The 12,302-nt window shown below is 41.1% G+C and overlaps 1 protein-coding gene across 3 annotated transcripts in view; it reads right to left on the minus strand.

Annotated features, from left to right (window-relative positions):
- Positions 1–10,347, minus strand: part of cpne5b (copine Vb) — a gene marked incomplete at both ends in the record, with an annotated part of 280,331 nt that extends 269,984 nt beyond the window's left edge. For 2 of the 3 annotated variants that reach the window (XM_084061233.1, XM_084061232.1), the window contains one exon: positions 10,217–10,347. In XM_084061233.1, coding sequence (XP_083917359.1) covers positions 10,217–10,347 — 131 coding nt within the window. The remainder of the gene's footprint in view (positions 1–10,216) is intronic. The other variant, XM_084061231.1, reaches the window with a different exon arrangement.
- Between the last annotated feature and the right edge of the window lie 1,955 nt (positions 10,348–12,302).

Consider the following 12,302-nt stretch of genomic DNA (forward strand, 5'->3'; position numbering starts at 1 on the left):
TTCTTTACTTGGAGATTTGTTTTCAGTAAGCATTGTAGCACAGAGTTAAAGTTGGAAAAGCTCATTGATAATCAATACTGGCCCCTGACAGCTGCTGTGCACCTTAGAGATAGGGGGGGGGCACACCTGGTGCTCATTCTCTCATTGACCTACTTTCCAATAAACGTCTGATAGTATGTCCCACAGCAGGGGCACTTAAGCCATCAAGACCGGGAACGCACACTGTGTCATTTTAAGATTTCTTTGGCTATTCAAAAATAGCAGATCTACAAGCTCATAGCGCGGCACTGAGTGCCGCGCTATGAGCTTGTAGATCTGCCATTTTATTTTAAAGAAATCTTGAAAATGTGTGCAAATCTTTGGGAAAAAAAAAATATATATATATATATATATATATATATATATATTTACATTTTCAACTCAAATCTTTGCTTCTGGGGGTCCCTTTGAGATGGGGGGTCCACGGACAAATACATTTGGTGGACCTTGATATCAAAAATGTTGAGAACCACTGATATTATAGCAACATGAGTTAAAAAAAAAAAGAAGAAAGAAAAAAACCTTTAGGATCTAGAAGACATTTTGTAGAATCCCCAGAAGCAAAGATTTTAGTTAAAAATGTTAAAAAAGATGTACTCAAAGATTTGGACACATTTTCAAGATTTTTCAAAAAAATAGCAGATCTACAAGCTCATATATCTGCTATTTTTGAATAGCGTGAGAAATCTTTAGAAAGTGACACAGATGCGTTCCCGGTCTGAATGGGTTAAGTGGCTTTGAGCCAGAGTATAGGACTGCCATTGTATGTTGTGTAGGATTGACTGGATCTATTGGACTCCACAAAGGACACTACTGATGAGTCATTACATGTGAACAGGAGTGAGAAAGTGAACAATGGGGCTGAGCGGAGAGGAGCCTGAGTGCTTATTGTGGGTTTGTACCAGCAGCTTGACCACATGTGTCCTGGTGTCCCTTGTTCCGGGATGAACATTAGACAGTGGTGGAGGAAGTACTCACATATTTTACTTAAGTAAAAGTAGCAATACCGCAATATAAGAATACTCTGTTACAAGTAAAAGGCCTGTGTTCAAAATGTTACTTGAGTAAAAGTACAAAAAGCATTGTCATTAAAATATATTTAAAGTATCAAAAGTAAAAGTACTAAAATGTTTGAAAATAGACGATCTACAAGCTCACAACGTGCGTGCATTGTGAGCTTCTCGATCGTCTTTTCAAGCTCTCCACAGCCCACCTGTGACATACAGAGCGAGTGTAGACAGCAATGGTACCGTCCTATATAGTGAGCGTTAGTGAGGACCCATGTGGAGATACAATTAAACTGGTACTAAACACACTTGTTCTATCACAGCTTGATTGCTGCCAAATAATATGGTTGAATGCCACAAAGAAAGATTTAAGCAAACTCCCAGTTAGTGCAGAACAAAGCAGCACGGCGGATGCACTTCCGTTTAGAATGGCTAACGGTTACAGGGATAGTTCACCCAACATATTACTTATTTCTGTCGATTAGTCACCCCATGGAGACTTGAATTCATGGATATTTTTTTACAATACTTTGATGACCAGCGGACAGGTAGGCAGCGGTTCCGGTACACACTAAAAACAAACGGTGCTATAGGGCTTAAAAGATTCGGAATCCTGTACTAGAAGCATACTGAGAAACACAATACATAACCTTTTCAAACGTTTTATTTATTTTAGAAAATAAATAATGTATTGATAAAACTATGATACAAATATCCTCTAGATCATTAATAAATATACACTCAATGTCGCTAACTTGAACATCAGTGCTGAAATGTCAGGACAAAATCTAGAGAGAATACTGACTCCTACAAGCTACTCACAGATGGAGTTGTACATTATTTTTTTACTGTGACAGGAAGTTTGCCTGCATCCTTCAATTTCAGAACAACACAACTCCAAAAAGGTCAGTGTCTTGTTCAGTCCTTTAGGGTACTGGATTTCTGAACACAAAATATACACACAATAGGAGTCCTAGTGCCATGGAGATGTACTCACTCTCATCTGTGATCACCTGGCCATCCAATGTGAGCAGGATGTGGTCATACTGCATTGGTGTTGACATGCCAGAAGTGCTGGTCTGAGCTTGGCCCTGGGGAAGAGGGAATAGCTTTAACCATCTTGTCTCACATTTATTTGAAAGGCAAATTCAACTACTTTCATATTAGCCTACTACTCAAATTAGTGATGCACAATATTAACATTTTTTGGCTGATATCTGATTAACGATCAATTGCATACTCAAATCGACTGATAAATGTGATAAGGGTCCAATAAGGTTTACCTTACACCTCTTAAAGTAACTGTAATACTGGGTACAGATCAATAAGGAGGCAATTAACACATTACTGTACTAACTATAGGATGAATGTTAGCCTATAGCCATATAATCAGCATGCTAATTTATATTAAAATAAAATCATAAAATCATCAGTAGCTAAAGAAATTACTATTATGGTAATCTCCATCAGCATCTCAAAAAGGCTTAACTCTGTTTTTAGGAGGCAATCACAATGTATGAAATCCACTAATATAGCTTATTCTTATGAGAAACCAATAGAACTAAACCTAATATGTGAGCATTTGTAGGTATAAGTGGGCTATGCAGGGGGTTTCCTTACTTAAAATCTAGCCATGGTACCTCAGTTTAAACACTATGGATAAAATAAACACTAGCCTAAATAATATTCAATGTTTAACACTACTCAGTTATACATAAATAATGTAATAAATGGGTAAATAGTGCAACTATAAAATAGGGTTATGGTGGTCAAACTAATTTTAATGCTATTTTAACTCATTTTGCTTGGGGCCCACTGACAGCCCTTTAAGCCCCCAGACCTTACTTTGAGAACCACCATAGTACTATATATAGCTAAATAGATTATCTACAAGCCCACGTGTCACTATGTGACCGCTGTAAGCTTGTTAAATATGATATTTTCCCTATTTTCACTTATAATGACATGTCCATAGGGACGCCAGGTTGACAGTTGTTTAACTCTGTTGACAGCCACGAAATGGTTCTAATAATATTATCACTATTTTGGGCTACTGTACCTAAGATACGTCTAGTTAAAGTCTGTGTTTTTGCCACATGGGAGGCTCATTATTGTTAACAAACTTAATATTCATAACAGCCATTATCACCGTCTTCAAAGCCACCAGAATACACGACAAAAACACGGTACAAAATCGCAAATTACCAAAATAAAGATTCAGTAAGGTCAAAACAAAAGCCATTAAAAACTCACCTAAAAAAATGCCCTCTTCTTTAAGGTGCTTTCTTCTATCTTCTTGATGAATCAACAATGACGCAGTTATATTATTTTATTCTCAGGAGGATTGTACCTTTCTGCTCGAGACCAACTTCAAAGTTCGCGCTGTGGTCCAGCGTCCCTTCTGCTCTCAGCGTCATCTGTTGTTTTGTAACGTGACACCCTGCATGGTGAACTTCCTTGACTTGGAGCCAAGTCATCCAACCAATAGGAAAGAAGCACTCAGAGTTTACGTCACTTGTAGTTTTGTAGTTTTCTTCAGTTTCCTAGAGATTCCAGGAGCTACAGCCCGATTAATAGCTGATGTAGGCTATTAATAAGCTACTTGATGATGAACTAAAATGGCTCATGTATTTGACTGACATGTGTGCATGCCTGTTTTGTTTGAATTAGACATTTGGGCAGGCCCCATATATTTATTAGATGTATTATATATAGTGTGAGAATGCTGTATTCAACTACCCCCTACCACTTAAGAACCACTGTGGTGCTATATAGCACCACAATAATCTCAACGCACCATTTTTGTGTGTGTGTGTGTGTGTGTGTGTGTAGGAGACACAAAGAAGACTCTTTGTATCTCCTACCGGGACCGCTGCTGGTCATCAAATTATTGGTTTAGGAATGGGACAAAAACAAAACAATATCCATGAATTCAAGTCTCCATGGGGTGACTAATCCATAGAAAATAAGTCATTTTGGGGGTGAACTATATCTTTAAAGACAACATGACTGCTGCACTGCTACTTTCAACATGGAAGAAGGTGTTACAATCCAAAACCCCATCATTTCGGTGGGATGTACTACATTGTTTTTAATGCATTTTAATTAGTTTTATGTGTTCTTAAAATTATTTTGTTTATGCACTAGGCCTATATGTTTTGCTTTTTTAAATATATATATGTTTTTAAATGTATGTATTGTTTTTATATGTGGACCCCAGGAAGACTAGCGGTGCTTTAGGGCACAGCTAATGGGGATCCTAACAAATAAACAAAAATAAAACGGTTCCTTAAGCTCATAGCGTGAGAAATGAGAATGCAGAGAGCTTCATAAACATCTGATAGCAGACACAAAACTTAAAAGAGAACAATGCATAATCCAACCATAACATTTCCAACTCCCAATGTGTTTGAGGGCTAGTTTTGGGGGAAAAAAGTACTTCCAATATTATTATCTGGGATCTATCTTAAATGGGACTGTGGACAAAGACTGTGGAAAAACATTATTTTCAAAAACGCATGCTCAAACTCTAACATGTACTGTCTAAATATATTTTTAGAACACCTGGAATGGGCTGACTGTTGCCATATTGCCTACCATCCATATCGACGTGCCACTCAATATTTACTCCTCCACAAACAACCACCCTGTCAGATAACCAAACAATTTCTGTCCTTCTCCCCCTTATCTCCGGATTCACATCCACACACCGGCCAACCCTTCCCCACAGTTGTCACTGCTTCTGATAATCACAGGTTGTCAATAGGGGGGTGGCGACAGGGGGGGACGGGCTCTATCCCCCCCTGGATAAAGCCTGTGACAGTGGGTATTAGCGCAGTGTGAATAGCTATCATCGTTTATTGCAGGGTTTGGGAGAGATATTGTACATGACAATGGGGAGAATACTGGAGACGAGCCAGCTAGGGAGAGAGAATCTATTCACTTACTTATCTCCCTCACAAACCATCTGCGTACGCCGACGATTCAACAAAACTCTATTCTGGGAGGATTTGCGACGCCTTGAACCGTTTCCTTATGAATTTGAAATTGACAGAATGATTTATGGCTATTGATTTACTCCATTGTCGCTGTCGTGTGGAAACCTCACATGTACTAAAACTGTTACTTTTAAGTAGCAGATCTACAAGCTCGAAACGCGTCGCTTCGCGCCGCGTTTCGAGCTTGTGGATCTGCTACTTTTGATGCTTTTGTGGTAACACTGTAGTATGATCAAGTACGACGTTAATTTACAAAACAAAACACCAAAAGTTAGAAAACGGAGATGGAGGTTTCTGCCCGACAGCAACGCTTTATGCATTTAGAGAGCTTGGGGAAGGTGCCATTTAAAGACGGGGAGCCGACCGTGCCGTGATTTTCAGTGATTCTTTCCCCCCCTAAAACATGATCATCAGGTATTATGGTTATACTAAGAGGAAGATTTTTTTCAAAAAAGTGTACAGAAATTGTTAAAATTATTTTTTTATGTGGACACGCCTCAAGTATACCTGGTTCTCACCTTAGCACCTCCTCTACCACCTTAGCACCACCCACCTATCCTAGTCCCTCCGCCTCCTCATGCCCACACCTGTTGTGTTATGATAATGAGGGGGAGGGTATGTTTTTACTATGTCACTAAAGCGCTGTTTTTCTATTGGCAGGTTTGACCCTCAAGGTTTCAGCCTCCAGGTAGAACCTCAAAATAGTCAGAGAAGACATAAAACATCATAAAAACGCCACCAGGGGGCTAAATGAAGTTCTATCAACCTCATAGACACATGAAAAACAGAAAAAGTGCAAAACTATGGCACCACCTCTTTAACATTTTTTGTGACACCATAGGAATATCTAAGATGTGCCATTTCTTTGAGAGGATGAAATAAGACTCTGGAGAACAACCTTTAGCATCTATAACCCATTTAGACCTGAGGCCTAAAAACGCCTTCTAAATCCTGACCTAAGAGTTCTGAAAAACTTCAAATATTTATTCAAAAAATGACAAAAAACTTATGTTGCTGTGTACTATACATAGCAACAACTACCCCAAAAGGGGTTCCCGGATTGAAAGGTATACAGTTACGAATAGGGATTCCCGATCTAAATGGGTTAAAGTGCCCTGCTGGTTGATCCAAGCTGTTAATTGATTAAGATGCAAAACACATTTAATTTGTTTCTCACTTTAAATCCATAATGAATTCATTTAGCTCATGATCGTAATGATCACTTTTTATCAGCTGCCTGCTGTGTCATTTCACCTCTCTCCACCGAGTGGAATTGAAAACGTGCTCTAGTAAGCTGGCCTATCTTTTTAAGCTAATGTGTAAAGATAAAGAAAAAACATTATTCATAAGCAGTAATTAAATGGTAAAATGGTAAATGGTGCATTTATATAGCACTTTTATCCAAAGCGCTTTACATTGATTGTGCCATTCACCCATTCATACACCGATGGCAGAGGAAACCATGCAAGGAACCAACCTGCTCATCGGGAGCAATTAGGGGTTCAGCGTCTTAACTCAAGGACACTTCGACAATAAATCTGAGGGAGCGCCCCAGCCCGGGATCGAACTGGGAACCTTGCGGTTTCCAGTTCACTCTACCCGGCCACTCTACCCCTGAGCCACTGCCACCCCTCGTAATTAGATTTCAACCCTGCCGACTCTCCAAAAAAAAGCATTTATCAGAGGAGTAAGCTACAGTACACTACCTGTCCAGTACAGTGGTTCTCAACCACTGGTCCTTGAGGGGGTTCCAGGAGGTCCCCATGCAGCTAAATGACGGAGAGTTGGTAACCAAATGGACCCTTATAGATCTTTAACTCTTGAGAGCGTAAAATGAAACCAAATGGACCCGTAAGGGTCCATTTGGTTTCATTTTACGCTCTCAAGAGTTCCATTATTGTTAAACATCTGCATTACTTAATTTACAAGTCTACACAATTAGAGAATGTACTTTTGCCTGTTATCTCTCCTATGGTACCAACATCAATACAGCGTGGCATGGTGGACAAAATCTTACCCAACAACAACAAAATATTCTAAGTCTTGGCTCTGAGAGTCTAAATCTCATCACATGGTGGTCCGTGGCTCAAATGCCCAATAAATGATGGACCTTGATATGAAAAGGGTTGAAAAACACTGGTCTGGTACAACACAATCCCATCTCAATTAAACAGCTACCCCAAACTACATACTGTAGGTGTGTACAAAGTCTACATTTTGAATAGACCTCTTTCTCTTTCTCTCCCCCCACTATCTATCTATCTATCTCAAGAACAGCCTGACAATCAGCCGTGGGTCTCTTTCTACCACAGCATGTTCAAAGCATTGAGCTGTAGGTTCAAAGACCCAAAAGCTTGCTTTTGTGTAACCCCTCGAAAGAAAAGAAACAAGGTTCCTTCTTCCGATTGTTTTTTGTTTTGTTTGATTGACATTGTAATTGATATAAAGACTATTCTCTCTCTCTCTCCCTCTCCCTCTCTCTCTCTCTCTCTCTCTCTCAGAAAGAACACACCCATGTCACATGCATATGAATCTACAACTGCAAGGGTGAAGGACCCCCAAAATGATATGTATTTAGCTGCGGACCCCCAATCTCAAAAATATTTTGTGCCAGGGATTTTTTTAAATAGCAGATCTACAAGCTTGTAGATCTGCCATTTTTGAATAGCCAAACTTATACAATATGGTTAAAGTGGTTCAAATGATGGTGACGCTATATTAACTCATTTTGCTGGGGACCCCCTGGTACCCCAAGGACCCCTTGGGGTCCCCGAACCCCACTTTGAGAAGCAATGCCTTGATACTCAGCTGAATGTATGCCAAATGCTCATCGCTTGGAGCACATATATAATGTAAATCTGCTCAGGGCTACAGTGTGTTATTGGCTCCATCTCTGCATGCTCTCTGCCTCTAAATAGTCTGGTGGTCTCAACCGACCAGCATTCAGACACCCAGCATCAGAGGCAGCAGCACAGGCAGAACAGAACAGAACAGAACAGAGGCGTCTTCTATTCAGCGAGCCAGAGGATGCTTCCTTCACCATGCATCCTGGTGACTGAGGGCAAACGTCGCCTTTCTAGTACATCTGAGCCAAAGAGATGTGCAGCAGCACAGTGAAGCCTCGCTGAACACGAGGAGGAGCTCTATCAATAATGCACACCCAGCTTGTTAGAGCTCAAACTCACTCTGCATCGCTGGCTCGCCCTCGCCACAGCATCAGCCTAAAACACAGCAGCAGCATCAAAGTGCGCGGAGGAGTGTGTGTGTGTGTGTGTGTGTGTGTGTGTGTGTGTGTGTGTGTGTGTGTGTGTGTGTGTGTGTGTGTGTGTGTGTGTGTGTGTGTGTGTGTGTGTGTGTGTGTGTGTGTGTGTGTGTGTAGGTGTGCGTGTGTGGGTGTGTGTGTGTGTTAGAGAGAGAGAGAGAGAGAGAGAGAGTAATCACTCGGAGACATGTACACACACACACACACACACACACACACACACACACACACACACACACACACACACACACACACACACACACACACACACACACACGTGTCGGTGAGGAGGAAGCTAACACTGAAAGCTTTACCTTGACTTTAAAAACCCATCCCTGAGAGGCAAGAGAGGGAGTGCCTCTTTATTCTCGGTGAATGGGGTCTTCTTGAATGAGATACATTTTGAATGGGAATCTTTTTTTTTTCCAGAAGTAATGTCTCCAAATGAAATACCTCTGCACTGACAGTAGATGATGGAGCATGTGACTGATTGTTGTTGAGAGACCATGGACACATCATATGAATGTGAACGTGATGATGTCAACCCTTTAAATGTTTAACATCCGTGTTACTTTGGAGAGAAGGCAGCAGTGAGTGGAAAGCCTTTCAGTCCACTCCCACTGAAAGCACAGCACGCCATAGTTAAAGTGAGGTTAGGTGCTGTAGTAGGCTGCAATATTAACCACTTAAGTCATACTTATGACAGGTTGGCGCTGCTATTTTTGACAAATGTTGACCATTCTCACCTAATGACGTGTAACCCATTAAAGGTACCCCAGGGTTCAATTAAAAAGAAACGTATGTTGCTGGCATAAATTAAGCCTGAAAAGATTTTGGAACACTGATTTTAGTCAGAAAGTGTGGGACCACCCACGGATCTCATTTGAATACATATACTGTAGGTATTGTATTATCTGAATGTAGCTCATAATACCAGCTCTTGTTACAGCTTATTTATGCATCAGCATGTCTCAAATATGTTTTTACAGTACCTACAGTATATAATAGCCCCCATTTAATTCACCGGGGACATTTATTTGTGAAATAGCATCAAAATGTGGCAGAAATAGTGATCCAGCTAAAAAAAGGTAACAGGCAGTGATGCTGGAAGAACAAGTGAAGGGATTGAGGGGCGTTTTTTACAGAGCAGATGTTCTAGGCTATATACAGCCATGTTATATGACCACGATTCTCCTTATGAATAAATATCCATTCTCTTATAAATCTATCTATTCTCCTTATGAATAAATATCCATTCTCCTTCCAATTATGAATCTTAATTAGACTACCAAATAATAATGCTTAGACACAACTTGAAGAGCATCACAAGTAGCCTGATTATGGTTTCCATATGGTTCATTTCAATTAAAGCTGCAATCCATATGTTATTATGTCCTACCCTGGATTCGAACCGTTGGTATCTCGCCTGGCATGGGAGGTGCTCTTTTGGCTGATGGTGATATTGCGCTTATGAGCTGCAGGCAGTAGTCTACCTGTCGACCAGTAAGTGTCCTACCCGACACCGGGGTCTAAATGCCTCAATGGAAGAGCAGGGAGACCATTTCCAACACTGCAGATGTGCTGCTACACAGCTGTATTGTATTAACATACTCGAACACTCCCATACACGTTAATTGGTTAAAATAACGTTTTATTCATTAAAATAAGTGCAGCTTTAATGCAAAAACATAGGAACCTAATTATGGGTTTATGCAACTTTCAACTTTCCAGCTCTAGGACTACTAAAAATGAAAACCCCCAAAACACGGACGGAGCCGTCAGTCACTCACAACTTTCTTAGGATATTCCTCACACACATTCTTCATATAATTACAGGCAATTCTTATAACTTTCTTGACCCAATTAACGTTAATTGGAGAACGGGCATGCATGCTTAAGCCTTAACCTACCTGCAGGACACGGTGATCTCCACCTTGGTGGCGGGGATGTTCCCGGTGATGGGGTCGAACTCATACATGTCTGACGCCATGTCCTCCAGCTTGTCCTGCTGCTCCATCACGTCTCCCTCCATCAGCTCCATGCGGGGGAGCGGCGGCGGCGGCAAGGGGCCGATCCGGGAGTCACGGTCCAGCCTGGACCGGGTGGAGCGCGTGGTGGTCCTGGTGTCCTCCTCCCTGGTGTCTCCTCCTCCTCCTCCTCCTCCGGACCGACCGGGTGAGCCAGCCACCGCAAAGATCTCGTGAGGATAGATTGAGGGGAGGAGGAGGAGGAGGATGGTATTCAATCTTCAATCAACGCAACCCCAGACTGCTAATAGAATTCTACAGACAAAACGCAGAAAGAGCGCAGGAGCGAGTGTCCATAGAGTAGCCTATAAGCGTAAAAAGCGCACTATCTGAGTTTTGCCGTCGCTGCCTCCCTCCCTAGTCCCTGCAAGTAGATTCCCTCCCTATTCCCTGCAAGAGTAGATTGCAAAAAAAAGTAGATTCCCTCCCGATTCCCTGCAATTGTAGATTGCAACAAAAAGATTCCCTCCCTATTCCCTGCAATAGTAGATCGCAAAAAAGTAGATTCCCTCCCTATTCCCTGCAAGTAGAGCACATAAACTAGTGAACTGGTCTCTTCTGTCTTGTGTTTCTTCAGAGGATTTGGTGTTGGAGCGCACAGCGGACTATACATGTGTGAGGAGGAGGAGGAGGAGGATATATCCTATATGAAAAGAATAGACAGGCGCTGCACTACAGTCTATAGGTACATTCATTCAAACCCACCCATTCTCCTCCCACACATAATTACATTCAAGTGTTGACAGCCCTGCCCATGCCCCATGGTGACTGCCGTTCGCTGTTTGAATGTTGGTGTGTTAGGCAAGCTCTTATACGCGAAATTCTATAGCTATATATATAGCTCAGTTTGCCAGAAAATGTTTGGGTTTATCCGCTGGCCGTTCCACTGGAAACTACATTCACACAACTGGTGTGTATACAAAAGCCTATAGCCTGTAAATGTGAAATCACACTACAGCGGCTAGCGTCCAATACTTTCAGCACCACGCGAATGGACAGCTCCCGGAGCTGTGGCATAAGCGCAAAGCCATGGTGGAAAAAAGTATACTCCCATTTTTTACTGCAAGTCAAAATATTGCAATACAAGTAAAAGTCCGGAATCCAAAATGTACTTGAGTAAAAGTACAAAAGTATTGGTATCAAAATGTACTTAAATTACCAAAAGTAGAAAGTAGCCTGCTCATTATGCAGAATGTCCCATTTCACACGTTTTCAAATGTATAAAATGTTAATTAAAACCTTTTGAAAATAGCAGACTTACAAGCTCACAATGCGTCATATCGCATCGCAATGTGAGCTTGTAGATTGGCTATTTTAAAAGGGCCGAAATGTATATAGTGCTGAAGTGGTTAATATTTGTTTTGTAATAATAATCTAAATCTTCAAAGTAAGTTTTCAGATAATTGTAGTGGAGTATACGTACAATATTTGCCTCTGAGATGTAGTGGGGTAGAAGTAAAAGTACTGAGAACTGGAAATACTCCAAGTAAAAATACCTAAACATGTTACTTAAGTACAGTACTTGAGTAAATGTACTTAGTTACTTTACACCACTGCGCAAAGGCAAGCTCAGTAGCAGCCTATAGCCTACTGCAAGAAATGGGGACAAGTGTTCAGAATTCCCCTACTAACTGTTAAACTAATTACGATTTCGACAGTAACTGAGATATGTATATTGTCATTGAACCAAGGCTGCCATGTCTAAATCAATTTAGATTCGACGCTGCATGACGTTCAAAAGGTAACTTGCCCCAAAACAAGCTCGAGCCCATTTTTTTTCGTGGACCACTCGCTCCCACGCCTCCCAGCAGTTCTTGTAATTCTAGTAGCCTATTTGTTTTACTGAGGTTAAGGTTAAACATACGTTTATGGTAAGGCATAGTTTACTGAGGTTACGTTTAGGATAGGTTAGGTTTAGGCATAGTTTACTGAGGTTATGTTTAGGAACACGGTTAGGTTTTAGGCATAG

This window comes from Gymnoscopelus microlampas, assembly GCF_963454915.1.
Source record: "Gymnoscopelus microlampas genome assembly, chromosome: 7".
In the NCBI taxonomy this organism is placed as follows: Eukaryota; Metazoa; Chordata; class Actinopteri; order Myctophiformes; family Myctophidae; genus Gymnoscopelus; species Gymnoscopelus microlampas.